The sequence below is a fragment of the Ambystoma mexicanum genome, chromosome 3p, assembly GCF_040938575.1.
Source record: "Ambystoma mexicanum isolate Mex_15411 chromosome 3p, UKY_AmexF1_1, whole genome shotgun sequence".
Lineage (NCBI taxonomy): Eukaryota > Metazoa > Chordata > Amphibia > Caudata > Ambystomatidae > Ambystoma > Ambystoma mexicanum.
The window spans coordinates 807,864,558-807,878,471 of record NC_090925.1 but is presented as its reverse complement, the minus strand read 5'-3'; the positions used below and the strand labels follow the sequence as shown (position 1 = coordinate 807,878,471).

General features: G+C 47.0%; 1 protein-coding gene across 1 annotated transcript in view; it reads left to right on the top strand.

The window, feature by feature from the left end:
- LOC138580913 (serine protease 27-like) overlaps positions 1 to 13,914 on the top strand; it is a 205,155-nt gene that overhangs the window by 127,321 nt on the left and 63,920 nt on the right. Inside the window, exon 4 of the mRNA XM_069651844.1 lies at positions 3,980 to 4,251. Within this exon, the coding sequence (XP_069507945.1) occupies positions 3,980 to 4,251 (272 nt within the window). The remainder of the gene's footprint in view (positions 1 to 3,979; positions 4,252 to 13,914) is intronic.

Sequence of the window (13,914 nt, the reverse complement as noted above, 5' to 3'; positions counted from 1 at the left end):
CTTCCAGCTTCTGGTAAACCTCCTCCTCCAGCTCCTTTCCTCTTCCCACTTCTGCTGCAGCCTTTAATGCCTCTTAGGTGAAGCACTTGATTTCAGGTGCTGGCCATTACTGTTAATTGCCTGACCCTGACAAAGGCTGTTAGGCGTGATTGCCTGTCCTCTACTTCTACATGCCTCTTCAGCCCTCATCTTCATCTCAGTCCCTATGGGATTCTTGGACATGTAGTTCACTTCATGAAAGTTAGGTCTTTTTCACTCCTCACACCATTTTAAGGGTAGATTGAATTCCCTTAGTATTTTTAATGTAGGGGCTATAAATTGTAACTCTATTAGAGGAAGATGTGGTAGAGAAGGCAACACTTTTGCTATTTCTTGTAGTGCACCCTTGATATTGAGGAAGACCTTTACTTTTATGGACCAAAACTGATTCTTTCTGTTAGTACAATGGAAGAGGTTGAGAGATATTAAAATGGCAATAAATCATAACCTCTTCTGGCATAGTGGTAAGAATATTACCTTCAGAGGAAAAATACTGCATCTCATCCCACAGAATCTCCTCACTACCCTGGTCCCTGACTCCACCCAGGTGATCCCCCCACAGTGCACCACCCCCAGGGTTGGGATCAGAAAGCATTTGCCATCCCCTGGCCACCTGGGAGGAAACTTTAGGCTGGGTTTTACTGAGGGATCCACAGGATTCTTCGCACTACCCTCTCGCAAACAGGGGGACAAACTATAACAAAAAAAGTGATGACGGATGGATTTCATTACATTTTAGCCACTGGCACTTCTCAGGGCAACCTTTCACAACACCAGTTTATATATCCCATCTGTCCCTTTGCGAAAGGGGACCAGCTGTAGGCAAATTAGTCAGGTACTGCCACCAAACGGAGTATTCTAGCACAAACTGCTAGGCACATCCCATTTGCAAGTGAACACAAGAAACCCAGACACGTTTTGGCCTGTTTGAGCCCCATCATATAGTTACAGCTTGGTTCCCTATGGCAGCGAGCAGGGGACCTACTTCATGGCATATCCACTCTCACACAGGGAGACAAACTATAACCAAAAAACTGACGTGTGGAAGGTTTTGAATATGTTTTAGCCATTGGCACTGCTTCAGCAATCTTCCACACCTCCGCTTGTTAACATTAACACGTCTGCGCTGTTGTCCATTAGGGCATTTTAAAACCATCTGGAATAAAGATGAGAGGTGGGTGAGCCTTAAGGTGCTTAACCCAATCACAGTTTGAATCATTAAAATAAGTGTTTAAACCAGTCATAGCAAATCCATGAAGGGTTTGTTTTGCCTTAATCCAGGTGCTACCATAGTGCCCTATAAATTTGATACAGGATAAATCAATTTGAATCTGAATAAAGGCATACTATCAGAATACGTTCAAAGAAAAGTTAATACAACCCAAATCAAAATCAAAATACATACACTGAATGAAAACAAAAGAGCTGTATAATCTTAGGCTGGGTACCATTAGCAAGAACATTTTATGTATGAGCTGAGTTTGACTCTTCTAATTTTGTTTAAAGTTTCAGATCCAAATAGTTAAAATAATTTGGGCTGATGCAAACACCGAAAGTTTAGATGGATTTACAGCCATAGTTAAAAGCAGCTAAGAAATCCAAAAGTCTGAAATCATCTTGCCTTTTTTCAGCTCTCTCTAACATTTTGAAGCAGACTACTAGAAGCAAGATTTCCGCCTACATTCGAAAGTAAGGTTGAAAGATAATGCATGTTTACGTAGGTGAAACTTTATACATTTTGATAACTTTTCTTTATTTAACAGGAAACTTTGTAAATCATTTGTAAACTTTGTAAATGTGTTTTAACTTTTTAATTCCGAATCCACTTTTGATTAAAATATTCTCATTTTATTCAAATGGAACTAAATTTGGGAACATTTTCTTCTATTTCTTTTCCATTTGTAATGAAATATTACCCTCTATAACCATAACCCAATTCGTGTACCTTAAAATATATTCACATCATATACATTTTTTGTAAAACAATCTTTTACATTTAATTGACATCATTTTTGCAGTAAAGCATACATATTGGAAGTGCTGGTTGTTTGAAGTTTACCAGTTTTCTTTTTTTTAGAGTGCATAATCCAAAAGGAATAGAATGGTTCATTAGAATTATAAAAATGCGGAATGTATATTTTAACCAATTTTTAAAACGGTGAAGAATTATGACCACCAAGAACAACAAATGTCAAGTAGGATCCACAAAACACCTATTGGTATATAAACAAAATACTTTAAAAAACAGAGTGACGTTTGTTCCATTCACTGTTTTGATTAGGAATTCAACTAGAGCAGGTCTGTTTTAAAACAGAGGGTCGACTATTTTTCAGTCTTTTTTTTTTTACTGTAACAAAGTCCAGTGTGATCTGGCAGATTACTGAAAAATTGCTGTTAGGGTGCATACATTTTTCAGGGTCCCTGGCTTGGTTGATTTCACTAGCAAAGGGACACTAAACTCTTGGATCCACTGAATAAGGGTCTCAACCCCTTTACTTCATACGGCCCTTTTAGCAGTGGGTGAGCTTCTTGATGTCTGCCCATTATATGGAGCTTTCTTCTTTAGCAGACAACTTCTCTACCAAAGCCCACTAGCTGTTCTGTAGCTCTTCTTAGCCCCCCTTTGACTCGTCAGTCCCACAATCTCTGCTTTAAAAATCCTCAATGGTTTACATTGGGTATTGTTTAAACAAACAAGAGGTGTGGCAATAACTCTTGCGCTCACTTAGTCTCAACTTAGTTTTCAATTAACTGGTCAAAAACCTTGTGATTGTGCTTCTGTACTATTCTATATGCTTGTCCTCAACAGATGTTTCACTGTTGTACAACTTCCTGAGGGGAAATGGGTCCAAAGGCAGCTTCAGAATATTTGTACCTGTTATGAATAATCTGGTACCCTCAGAATTTAGGACAATTGAGACAATTTTGCTTTGTACTTTTACATGTCAGTCACTACTGGTGTACATATTTGGAAGCTACCTTTGGAATTATTCCTCTCGAGGAAGCTGCACGACAGTGGAAAATGATTTGAGAAAAATATATATCTCCTTCCCTTTCCTAGTTAAAGCACAAACTGGGTTATAGAGCCAGAAGTGGAGGAGGCTTCCCTAGTGGCTTACCTTTACTATAATTAAGGGTTTGTTTAATAGTATGTGTTGATTGCTCAGTATTTTGACCCCCTCATTCAGACCCAAAGCAATATTGAAAATAAAAATCGGGACATGTGTTTCATGATGAAAGAACTGATGATTTAGGATAGGGTTGCAAGCCCCACAGATATGGTGAATAAAGAGACCAAAAGGTTTGAAGTCAGGAGACACCAGTTTATAGGGGTCAGAGACATTTCAGCTGGAGAAACAAACTCAGCATAATTCATCCTCAGTATGGCTCCTCTGGCATTTCTTGTCCAACAAATCAGATTTTTGCTGGATGTTTTGGCACATAAGGGGGAAGCCTTTCACAGCCCCCTAATTGGCTGCAATTTTGGGCAAAAAATACAATTTCTGGTGGAAAAATTGCCAATTCTGCTATGCATTCTGAATTTGCCCAGAATTTTTCAATGTCTCCACATAGGGAATGTCAACCATTAGCCTACCACTACCAATGTGTTCAGAGCTTCTCATGTGATGTGTGTGTATTTTACAGGCTAATGGTTTCAATCTTGGCACAACAAATACAGCACCTTTCTTAGCTTGATAGAAGGTGCTTTATCGAGCTAGGTCATATTCACTCAAGTACCAAGAGATAATTCAATGTGCGATGCACACCATTAAATTATTGCTGTTATTACTATAACAACTAATTATGGGTGAGAAACTCAGTGTACCTGCCGGGAGGTTGGGGCTAAAAGGAAGTTGAAATGTTCAGAGAAGGGAACAGTGACAAGACAATGGCTCCCCTTCAATTAAATGGCCACACCTCATGTGCTTTTGGTTTTCAGGAAAAATCCTACATCGAGCTACAGGGTGTGCCTGGGGATGTACCAGCTATCAGACACCAATCCTAACTCAGTGTGCACTGCTGTCAAGAAAATCATCCTTAACCCCATCTATACCCGTGAGGCTGGGCCTGGGGACATGTTGCTGCTGGAGCTGGAAACCACTGTGAACTTCACACCTTACATCTTGCCTGTCTGCCTGCCGGACTCCTCCGTCGACTTACCATCTGGATTAGATTGCTGGGTCACCGGATGGGGTAACATTGGCTCTGAAGGTAAGTTCGGTTCATGGGTGTGGCTATCTTCATGGCTCAAGAAGGCCTGAAACAGGGTTGATGCTGGGATGGTGATGCTAAAATGCCGAAAATCTGGAAATGTAAGTGGAAGAACTGAAAGATAACGTAGTTGGGCCATGCCCCTGCTGCAGAGATTTGTGTGACCATGGTTTGCATATTTTCAAAACCAACTTCATACTTTATATATCGCTCTGAAGTCAGTAAATTGAATACCACTAAGCTAAGCAATATTAGCATCTGTTACTAGATAGAGCACTTGGATACACAAGATCTAAAAAGCTATGTAAAAAGATAATAATTAGCAGATATTATCAAAATGTAGGATGGAGGAACATCATGGTTCCTCTCTACATCTCAAACACAGAGTTCACCTTTATTTTGGCCAATGTGTTCGGCACTTGTTGCAATAAGCTTTCCATATCTCTGTTTGATCACCGCAACAAATTGTCATTGATAACCAGTTTGCATATCTCTTTCACGGTTGGAAACAATTATTTTTGGATGTGCAAATTCAAAGACTATTGTACATTTTACATAGTGTTTGTGTCTGTGAATGACATGGGCTTTCACAACAATATAATCTCCTTTGGGGATAATGGGATTTTGGTTGTGGGCATTGGGCAATTCATCATGTGTCATGGTGATAGTAGACATTGTGAGAAACCTCAGGATATTATCACCCCTTAAACCCATAGATCCTCTTCTCAGGGGGCCAGGAAAAGGCCATTTCTCTTGGAACCCGACCCTGGAGGTGGAGAAGAGAGGGAGGATCACCTGGGAGGCTGGCCCTTGGGGACTGGTAGTGAGGTACCCTTAGAGACATGGTATCCCCCTTGTCCGGTTGAGAATCAACCAAACCCTCCCCCATCCTTTAGTGGCTATTGTAAAGCTGCTCCCCTCTTTTTCCACATGTAACACTTGGCATTACTGAGACTAGGAAGAAGCACCTAAGAGGAATGAACACTACACCATTTCACCACTTTAGTACCAGGAAGAGGAGAGGCAACTAAGAGTAAGGAACACTACACCTTTTCACCAATTTAGTACTGTGACAAGGAAGATGCCTACAAAGAGCTATGAAGGTCAGGCATGTCCTTTTAATTTTGGTCAGGCAAGTCTCATTAGAGATCCACCTGCAGCCTGTCGAGGAGCTTCAGGTATATAAAGAGAGATCAGTGGAGCAGAGCAGCAAGCTCTGGGAGGCATGTGTGGGTGAGATCAGTAGGGGACCTTGCTTCAGAGGAGGCAGCCGTGGTGGGAAAGGACAAGGAGCCAGGACACCGGAAAATTCCTCAGAGGACTTGCACAGCCTATAGCCAGTGGGCCGTGTAATTTCTGAAAGTCTGGGAATCTCTGTGACAGAGGATCAGGAGCAGGAGCTGCAAGAGGGCAACAAGAATAAAGAACATGTCTGTGTCCGGAAAGAAGCATTCCGGTTGCTGGCGTACAGAGAGAGACACGCGGCAGGCATGCGGAGCATGAGAGGATAAGCCTCCTGGCTTCAGCCTTGAAGGATAAGCAGATCCAGTGAGTGTCAGGAAGGAAGCTCGAACACCAATGCGCTCCGACAGATACATATTGAATACCAAATTGAACGGACTAATTATCAAATTTAATGGAACTTTAAAATTAAGTGAAACCAATGCTTATTGAATACTGAACCGAATCAAACTTTAAAATTCAGCTAAACCAATGCATATTGAATACCAAACTGAATGTAAATTTGAAGTGTTGAATGGAATACAAACCTTCATGAGCCAAGCAAATAAACTGAATAACCCAAATACCCATGTGAAAACTAATTACAGAAAATGGCACAGTGTGACAGAGTCTTAAGAAAGTGGGTGTGAGCAAAACAGCCTTAAAACTGCTACAAGGATAAAGACTGAAAAGGATAGGTGAGAAGTGATGACAGAGCCAAGAGGCTGACAAGGAAAAGCCAGAGGAATGGAAATCTACACATAAAAGACAAAGGCGCGACCTGTGATGGGTGGACCATTTGGTCTGAAAACTGCGCATAGACCAGTGAGCCCTAAATGACATTGGGCCTCATTACGACCCTGGCGGAAATCGAAAAACGATGGCGGAAATGCAATACCGCCATCGAATAGCGCTCGGTGCGACTATGACCCGTCACCGCAAAGTACGAAGCCATTAGCGACACCGTAGTGAACGCCAACGCTAATTGCACCAAGTACGCGCGCGCGCGCCATGCCAAACCGTAAATACCACCATGGCGCAAGGGTACGCGAATTCCGACCCTAGCGGACATGTACCTAACGCCATCAAGCACGGCGGAAAGTACCATTCCGCCATGGTGAGAAGTACGGCATCGCGAATCAACCGTAAACGGCCCCACTGAGTGCCTGTACACCGCTCCCTGCCCACAAAGTACAACTCCCCGTAGGTGCAATGAAGTCACAATGCAACCAGTGAAATGCACAAGTCACCCATGCATGCCAACGAACAAAAGATACACAAGAGGGGCCAATGGGAGCTGCAGGGCACAGATGGCACGAATACAGAAGCCATTCCAATGGACAGTACCACAGTCCCCCCCCAAGAAACGCACGCAAACACAGGCACCTGTGACCAGCAATATTCCGAAAATCACATCATTCCACCAGTCCACCTGGCTGACCGGCATCTGTCACACAAAACCCAATCCCCCGCCCCTGAGCATGACAACATTCAAACAGTCATATTGGCAGCCCCCATCCCTGACCTCACTGGGCTACGTAGGCAAACGCGCCCAGCACAGTACCACGCAACTAAACTCCGAAGCTGGAACCCAATGCAGGTCTCCTCACAAAACATCGCTCCCCAAATAGGAATATGCCACATCACTCGCAAAGAAGAACGCTACACGGCCCATATCAGAATAGAAATTTAATGCACAACAAAATCACCAAGCCCATACAGCCATTAGGCCATGAACTCCAAAACACATTTCACCATTGTGGGCTGCATCCGCAAGAAATGACCAGCTACTGCTTGTGTGATGCCCTGTTCCATCATGGTACACAGAGCCACATTCACGTACGAAAAGGCAACATGGAAGCGCACAGAACCGCAGGGCCGTTCCAATGGGGAGGCACTAGTCCAGCTGAAAGGCCGAAATGTTGCTCCGAGCCACTAGTACTGCGTAAGGGCATGTGGCCCATTGGCGATCGTCCCATAAGATTGTAATGCTGCTCCACTGATTAACACGAAGCAGCAGGTGTCGGGAGTAAAAGCCATCTGCAGGAGTGGCATACAGATGGCAGTGGCAAAAGGGGAGGAGATACCTGTCAACCAAAAGAAAAGAAAAAGAACAGAATGGCCATCAGAACTACATTCCAACAACTCACTCCAATGATCACACTAAATCCACAGCCATATGCATGCTAGCCCACTCCAAAGGATCATCACCACCCCAAAACCACTTGCGACTCATAACCATCTATATCGAGGTGCAAACACCATCACAAACGAGTGTACCTGTGCATGCGTCTGTTAAAACAGAATCCATCAGATGGGATTGGTAACGTGCATGGACACAAGTGTCTGAAGGCGCGTCGAGACAGGGAGGGCTCAACAAGGCCAGATAGACGATGGTCCCACTATGGCAGCCCTGCATCACATAGCGCAGGGGAGGCGGATAGATTCCAAGAAGCCCTGTACATGGCAAACTCTGTATCAAATCATCTGCCCATGCATCCATTCATCATTTCCTCATCCCGGGATTAAAACGCCTGAATATTTACTCACATAACATTAGAAATATCCATTGAGTCTGTGCGTTATGCAGCCTGCAAAATCCACAGTGCCCCAGCCCGTAATTCCAGTGTTGTGAAGTAACATGTATTTGGGAACGTCCGGCCTCATCGCCCACGTCGCTATTGCGCATCCCAAACTATTCATATCAATCATTGCATCCTCGCCATGGCCCCTGTCTCAAGGACATTGAACAATAGAACGTTATATTTGCAGTCAGACCTGTGGGCATCTCCTCGCCACTAGCTGAAACCGAAAGCGCCGCCCTTCGAATTCCTCATTTGCAACATCACGTCGAAAAGGCATCTGTGGCCGTTTGAAATCACAAATTAATCCATCTAGTGCGGCTGTGTGTGAAAATGGCAACTGCCTTCACTCACAAATGGGACGCCCCGCCCGTCGTTGCAACTCGGTACAGTGATGCATGAGGGCCCACCGTTACTCGAGTACTACGTTCCACTGACCCTTCACAAGTCTGTTCGCGACTGCAAAGATTGTATGTGAAACAATGGGACCATAGCCGAATGTACATATCAACAAAAGTTACACGGCCATCGGGTACAAATACATGATTGCTATAGCAAGATGCCATTACTCGAATTGCAGCGTTGTGTGCGGGACGTGCTCGGCCAAAGGGGAGAGCAGCTTGCACAGGTGGAATGAATCACCACAGGTGGAGGCCATACAGCCTGAAAACACATAAATTGCACACCCAGTCTCCTCCCACAACCACACCCACTCCGAAATGCTACCGGCAGGACTCGCGATGTTGGCCCTGGGGGACCTGATAGCACTGCAAGTACTCCAACTCCAAGAAGAAGACGAACACCAACTACAACCGGCCGCACGGAGGGGACGCAGGAGGAGGAGGAGGCCAAGGCAGGGCCAGCAAGGGCCGCCAGCACAGCCACTACCACCACGCAGGCAGGCCGCAATCCCACGCCTCCGAGCACATCCGTTCAACCTCACTGATGAGCAGATCCACACCCTCTACCGTTTGGACCGGGACACCATAACCGCCATTGTGGACATGACACAGGCTGACCTTGTCAGCATGATAGATAGCCCAACCGCCATCCCACCCCTACTGAAGGTGGTGTCTGTACTACACTTCCTGGCCACAGGCACCTACCAGCACACAGTCGGACAGTTGCATGGCATTTCTCAGCCACTGTTCTCACGGACACTATTGCAAGTGCTCGATGCCCTCCTGCAGCACGCAGACGACTACATCTCTCTACCACGCTCGGAGCAGGAAATTACCAACACAAAAGTGGGATTCCATGCACTTGCCGGCATACCAGGTTGCATTGGTGCCATCGACTGCACCCATGTGGAATTGGTCGTCCCACATGCCATGGAGGCCCAGTACCGCAACCGAAAACAATTTCATTCCCTGAATGTACAAATGGTGTGTGACTCCAACAGGATCATTACACATTGTTGTGCCCGATTCCCTGGATCAACCCATGATTCTATGGTCTTGAGGAACTCTACAATACCACGCTACATGGAGCGACACGCAGGGAACAGATCCTGGCTACTCGGTGAGTCTCATTACATGCATGATAATGTGGGGTATGTGATTCGGCAATGACCTGGCAGGAAGGGGGGGGGGGTGTGCGTACGTAGCAATGGCATTCCACATCATACGTTTATCGTCCACATACAGGTGATGCTGGATATCCACTGAAGAGATGGCTCCTCACACCAGTCCGGAACCCACGGGACCAGCATGAGGAGGACTACAACCATGCCCACTCACGTACCCGTGTAGTCATTGAACAGGCATTCGGCCTACTGAAGACTCGTTTCCGCTGCCTCAGCAGGTCTGGCGGGGCACTCCTGTACCGCCATGTGAAGGTTGCAAAGATGGTCATGGCATGTGTCATGCTCCACAACATGTGCGTACGTAGAAATGTGCCCATGCCCCCTGACGCAGAACTGCAAGCACCTGATGATGGTCATGATGAGGGTGGGGATGTGGCAGCACCTCAAGGAGTCTGCGAGGCACAGGAGGGCCGTGACATTCGTCAGCATCTCATTGATGCATGCTTCTAGCACTCACGCCTGGTGGCTGATACATGGACACGGTACTCGTGGCACTGTGTGTGTCTGGTACATGCACAATATGGACTGTACGCCTATGATGGCCTAGTACACAAAGATAATTGTCCACACATCTCATTGGTTGATCGTGCACTGTTTATGGCATATGTGATATCATGTTGAACACCCTATCGACCCGCCACCCAAGTGAGCCCAAAACACCCCCTCCACCCTCCTACCTCCCCCCCGAACACCAGTGTCCAAAGATGCTCATTGTCAGTGGGCAGTCGCTATTGCAAGCCCCCTCTGCGGGTATCAGGGGCACCCCTGCCTGTGGAGCGCAGGTTCCTCCCGGATCTACGTTGGGGGCTGCCCTGGACGGAACTTGCAACGGATGATGTCTCTGCCTGCTCACGTCCATGCATGTCCCTAAGGGTTTGTGAGAGCTCAGTGAGCACACGGCGCACTGCGGCAAGTTCGGCACATACGTCTTTGGACGTCGCATGCAGTTCCCCCCTCAGGCTCTCGGTGCTTCTCTCCATTTGGACTCTCAGGCTCTCGGTGCTACTCTCCATTTGGACTCTCAGGCTCACGGTGCTACTCTCCATTTGGACTCTCAGGCTCTCGGTGCTACTCTCCATTTGTGCCCTTAGTGTCTCTGTACTCCTCTCCATTTCTGCCCTAAGTGTCTCAGTTGATGTTTCTATGTCTGCCTTAGTGCCCCCACATTCATCGGCATGGTCCTTGAGGAGCGTGGCCAGTTGCTGCTGTTGCACGATTAACTGGTCGAGGGACTGTTGCCTCTGCTGGGCCATGGCCATTTGCGGGGGTGTCACAGAGGGGCTGGTGACCTCATGTTGCCTTGCCACAGGGCTTGTGGGGGATGGCCAGTCGTCGTCTTGTGGGTGCCCCTGTGTGGTATCCTCATGTTGTACGGGATGGGACAGACAGGGGGATTGGGACAGGTCATGGATGGATCTGACTTCGACATCCCCGTCTTCTGTGTCGGAGCATGCTGCCATCAATGGGGTGTCACCTATGGTGCTGCTGCCACCAGAGGCAGTGCCTTCTGTGGCATCCGTTGGGGGGACCTGTGGTGGTGGTGTTGTGGGCATGCTGGCTGCTGGGGTGCCTGTTGATGTTCCCTCCTCTGTGCTGCCACCTGATTTGTGCTGCTGCCGTGTCTTGATGCGTGCAGCTGAGGTGGAGGGTCTTTGGCCGTTGGTCTTGGCCCTCTTTGCAGGTGTGCTGGTAGGGGTGTCCTGATGCTCGTCGTTTGGATCGGACCCTGTGGTGGAGTAAAGGAGGGCGAGGGTTAATAATGGGTCTGTGGGAATTGGAATGGCATTGTATCACATGCATTGGGGTGGTACCTGAGGGTGATTTGGGTCGGGGCCTTGGAGGTGCTTTCATTTGTGTGTGGAGTGAGGGTGCAGTTGTTTGGCAGCCTGCAGTTAGGGTGTGCCTGCTGCACGTGTAGTGCGTGTTTTAGGGGTTTTTAATTATTTATGTATTTATTGTGAGTTTTAAAGTGCGCTATCAGGCCGATGTGTGTGGACGTTCTCCTGGACATGTGTTTCTGTTGCACTATGTGGACACATGGTACTTCACATGATTGGACATTGTGGATTTAGCATTGTTTTATTTGGCCCACCTACCTGAATCTTCGGATGTCTGCACTCCTTTCTCCATCCCTCCGACTCCCTCTATGGTCTCCATTCCAATGGTGGAGGCACAGATTTCTTCCCAGGGGGTCAACTTGATGGGTGATTCAGGACCTCCCCCGGTGGCTGTGGCAATGTTGCGGTTGGCAGACAGTATGCTACGGACGCATATCCGCAGGTCGTCCCATCGCTTTCTGCATTGCTGTGGGTTGCGGGGTGCGGTCCCCACCGCACTTACCCGCTGTGCCACCAGAGCCCATATGGCCTTCTTGTTCGCAAGTGCCGTCCTTGTCATTTGCGTGGAGAAGACGACGGCAGCATTCTCCTGGAGGGTCTCTGTTAGCACGGTGAGTTCCTCACGGGAGAAGTGGACCTGCCGCTTGCGGTCGCACGCTTTCTTCGCTACTTTTCCCATTTTTCTTGGTTTCGCTAGGGTGGATGACGGGTTGGGGTGTGTCTCAGGGTAGTGTTTTTAGTGGTTGTGTGGATTTTGTGGTTTTATAGGTGTACGGCGGGATGTTTCCCGTTCCGGGCCCATGTTTTTACTTCCGTTTCCGTATATTTACGGTCACCGTACTTTCCGGTTGGCGCTCACTGCGGTGTCCGCTGAGATGGGTGGCGGTATTGCACCTAGGGCGCCGTACGGCGGCGGTGTGGGCCGTTTTGGGGTCATTTCCGCCATCGCGGACTTTGCACTTCCGCCATGGCGTGGTGCTCGTGCCCGATGGGTCGGAATGGGCCGCACTTTGCTCCTTCGTGCAATGGCGGAAACACTATTTACGCTGTGGCGGTCCGGTCAGTCACTTTCCGCCAGGGTCGTAATGAGGGCCATTGTAATGATGCAGTTAAATTCTTGGGGAAGGGAACCCTGAGACTTAAGGAGCTACATGTGTGGTCTTCAGAATGAAGCCTCAAGAACTTTTGTTTTCTGTGAACTGTGTTGCATGAAACTTGCGCAAGGGAACTCCAGAGAATTGGTTTTGAACTGTATCACCCTGTACTGGCAAAAGATAATCTTGAGACTTTTTCATAGAACTTTCTTATACTTGGGGAAGGAGAGCTGAAAGAAAGTTGTGAGCTGGAAGAAGTTCAGAACTTTGAGTTGAACACTATGGGCCTCATTACGAGTTTGGAGGCAGCCATGGAGCTATTAGCTCCATGGCTGCCTCCAAACCGGCCTCCTTTACTGGGTTCCTGCAATGGGGACTTACCGAGTTACTCCGACATAGGAGGACCCGGTAAATCCTCCTTGCAGGAACCATTCCCCATTCCCATTTGAGCCCCGATAGGGCTCAATGGGAATGGGGAGGGAGGTAACAACGGGCACATTATGTGTGTCCCGTTGTTACCTCCCTCTTCCCCTCGCGGGACCCGGAAAAGACATCTGGTTTGACCAGACGTCTGATCCGGGTCCCGCGATGGGAAGCTTGTAATCAGCCCTGCCGGAAGGAAGGGGGCCAGTCCCGTACCGGCCCCTTCATTCCGGCAGTGCAAGCCTTATAATGAGGACCTATTTCTTTTATTTTTGACATCCCTACACATTGGTTAACTTTAATTGTGAGGATAAGTATAGGTTTTGGACATAGACAGACTTTTAAGTTGAACTCTTTTATGCAGACTTTCCTTCGTTTTGTTTAGGTAGGGAAATCCCACCTTACCAGGGCAGGTTAGGCCTTCTACCATGCTGACATTTGATTTAACAAAGTATTTTACTTTGAACTTTAAGTCTGTTGTCTGTGTCTTGCTTCATGATGCCTTCACAACATACAATATGTATCTAAATACAGCCAAACAATTTACATCAGACGAGGAAATAAGAGTGGAATATCTTTCTTGCTTCTTGCAAAAATGGCTTCAACCTGGGATATTTCAGCAGAAAGCAGGAATACATTTCAAAGAGATAGATAATAAGACAAGCTAAGAGGGTCTAGCAAAATGTGAATAAATATCTACATTGCCAAAGTCTCCTACATGTCATGTAATGGAGCTTTGGACTTCCAACATGTTGGGCACAGGACATGATTGGCAGTAGAAGGTCAAAACACCTTGTGAGGTGAATGGGCTGCAGTCGTATTGTATCTCTCACATTATTCTCTGAACCGTTGAATAGTAGTCTGCAGCATTCCTGCTGACCTGCTAAGCCTCAACTACCACTGTGAAGATGCTACTGAGG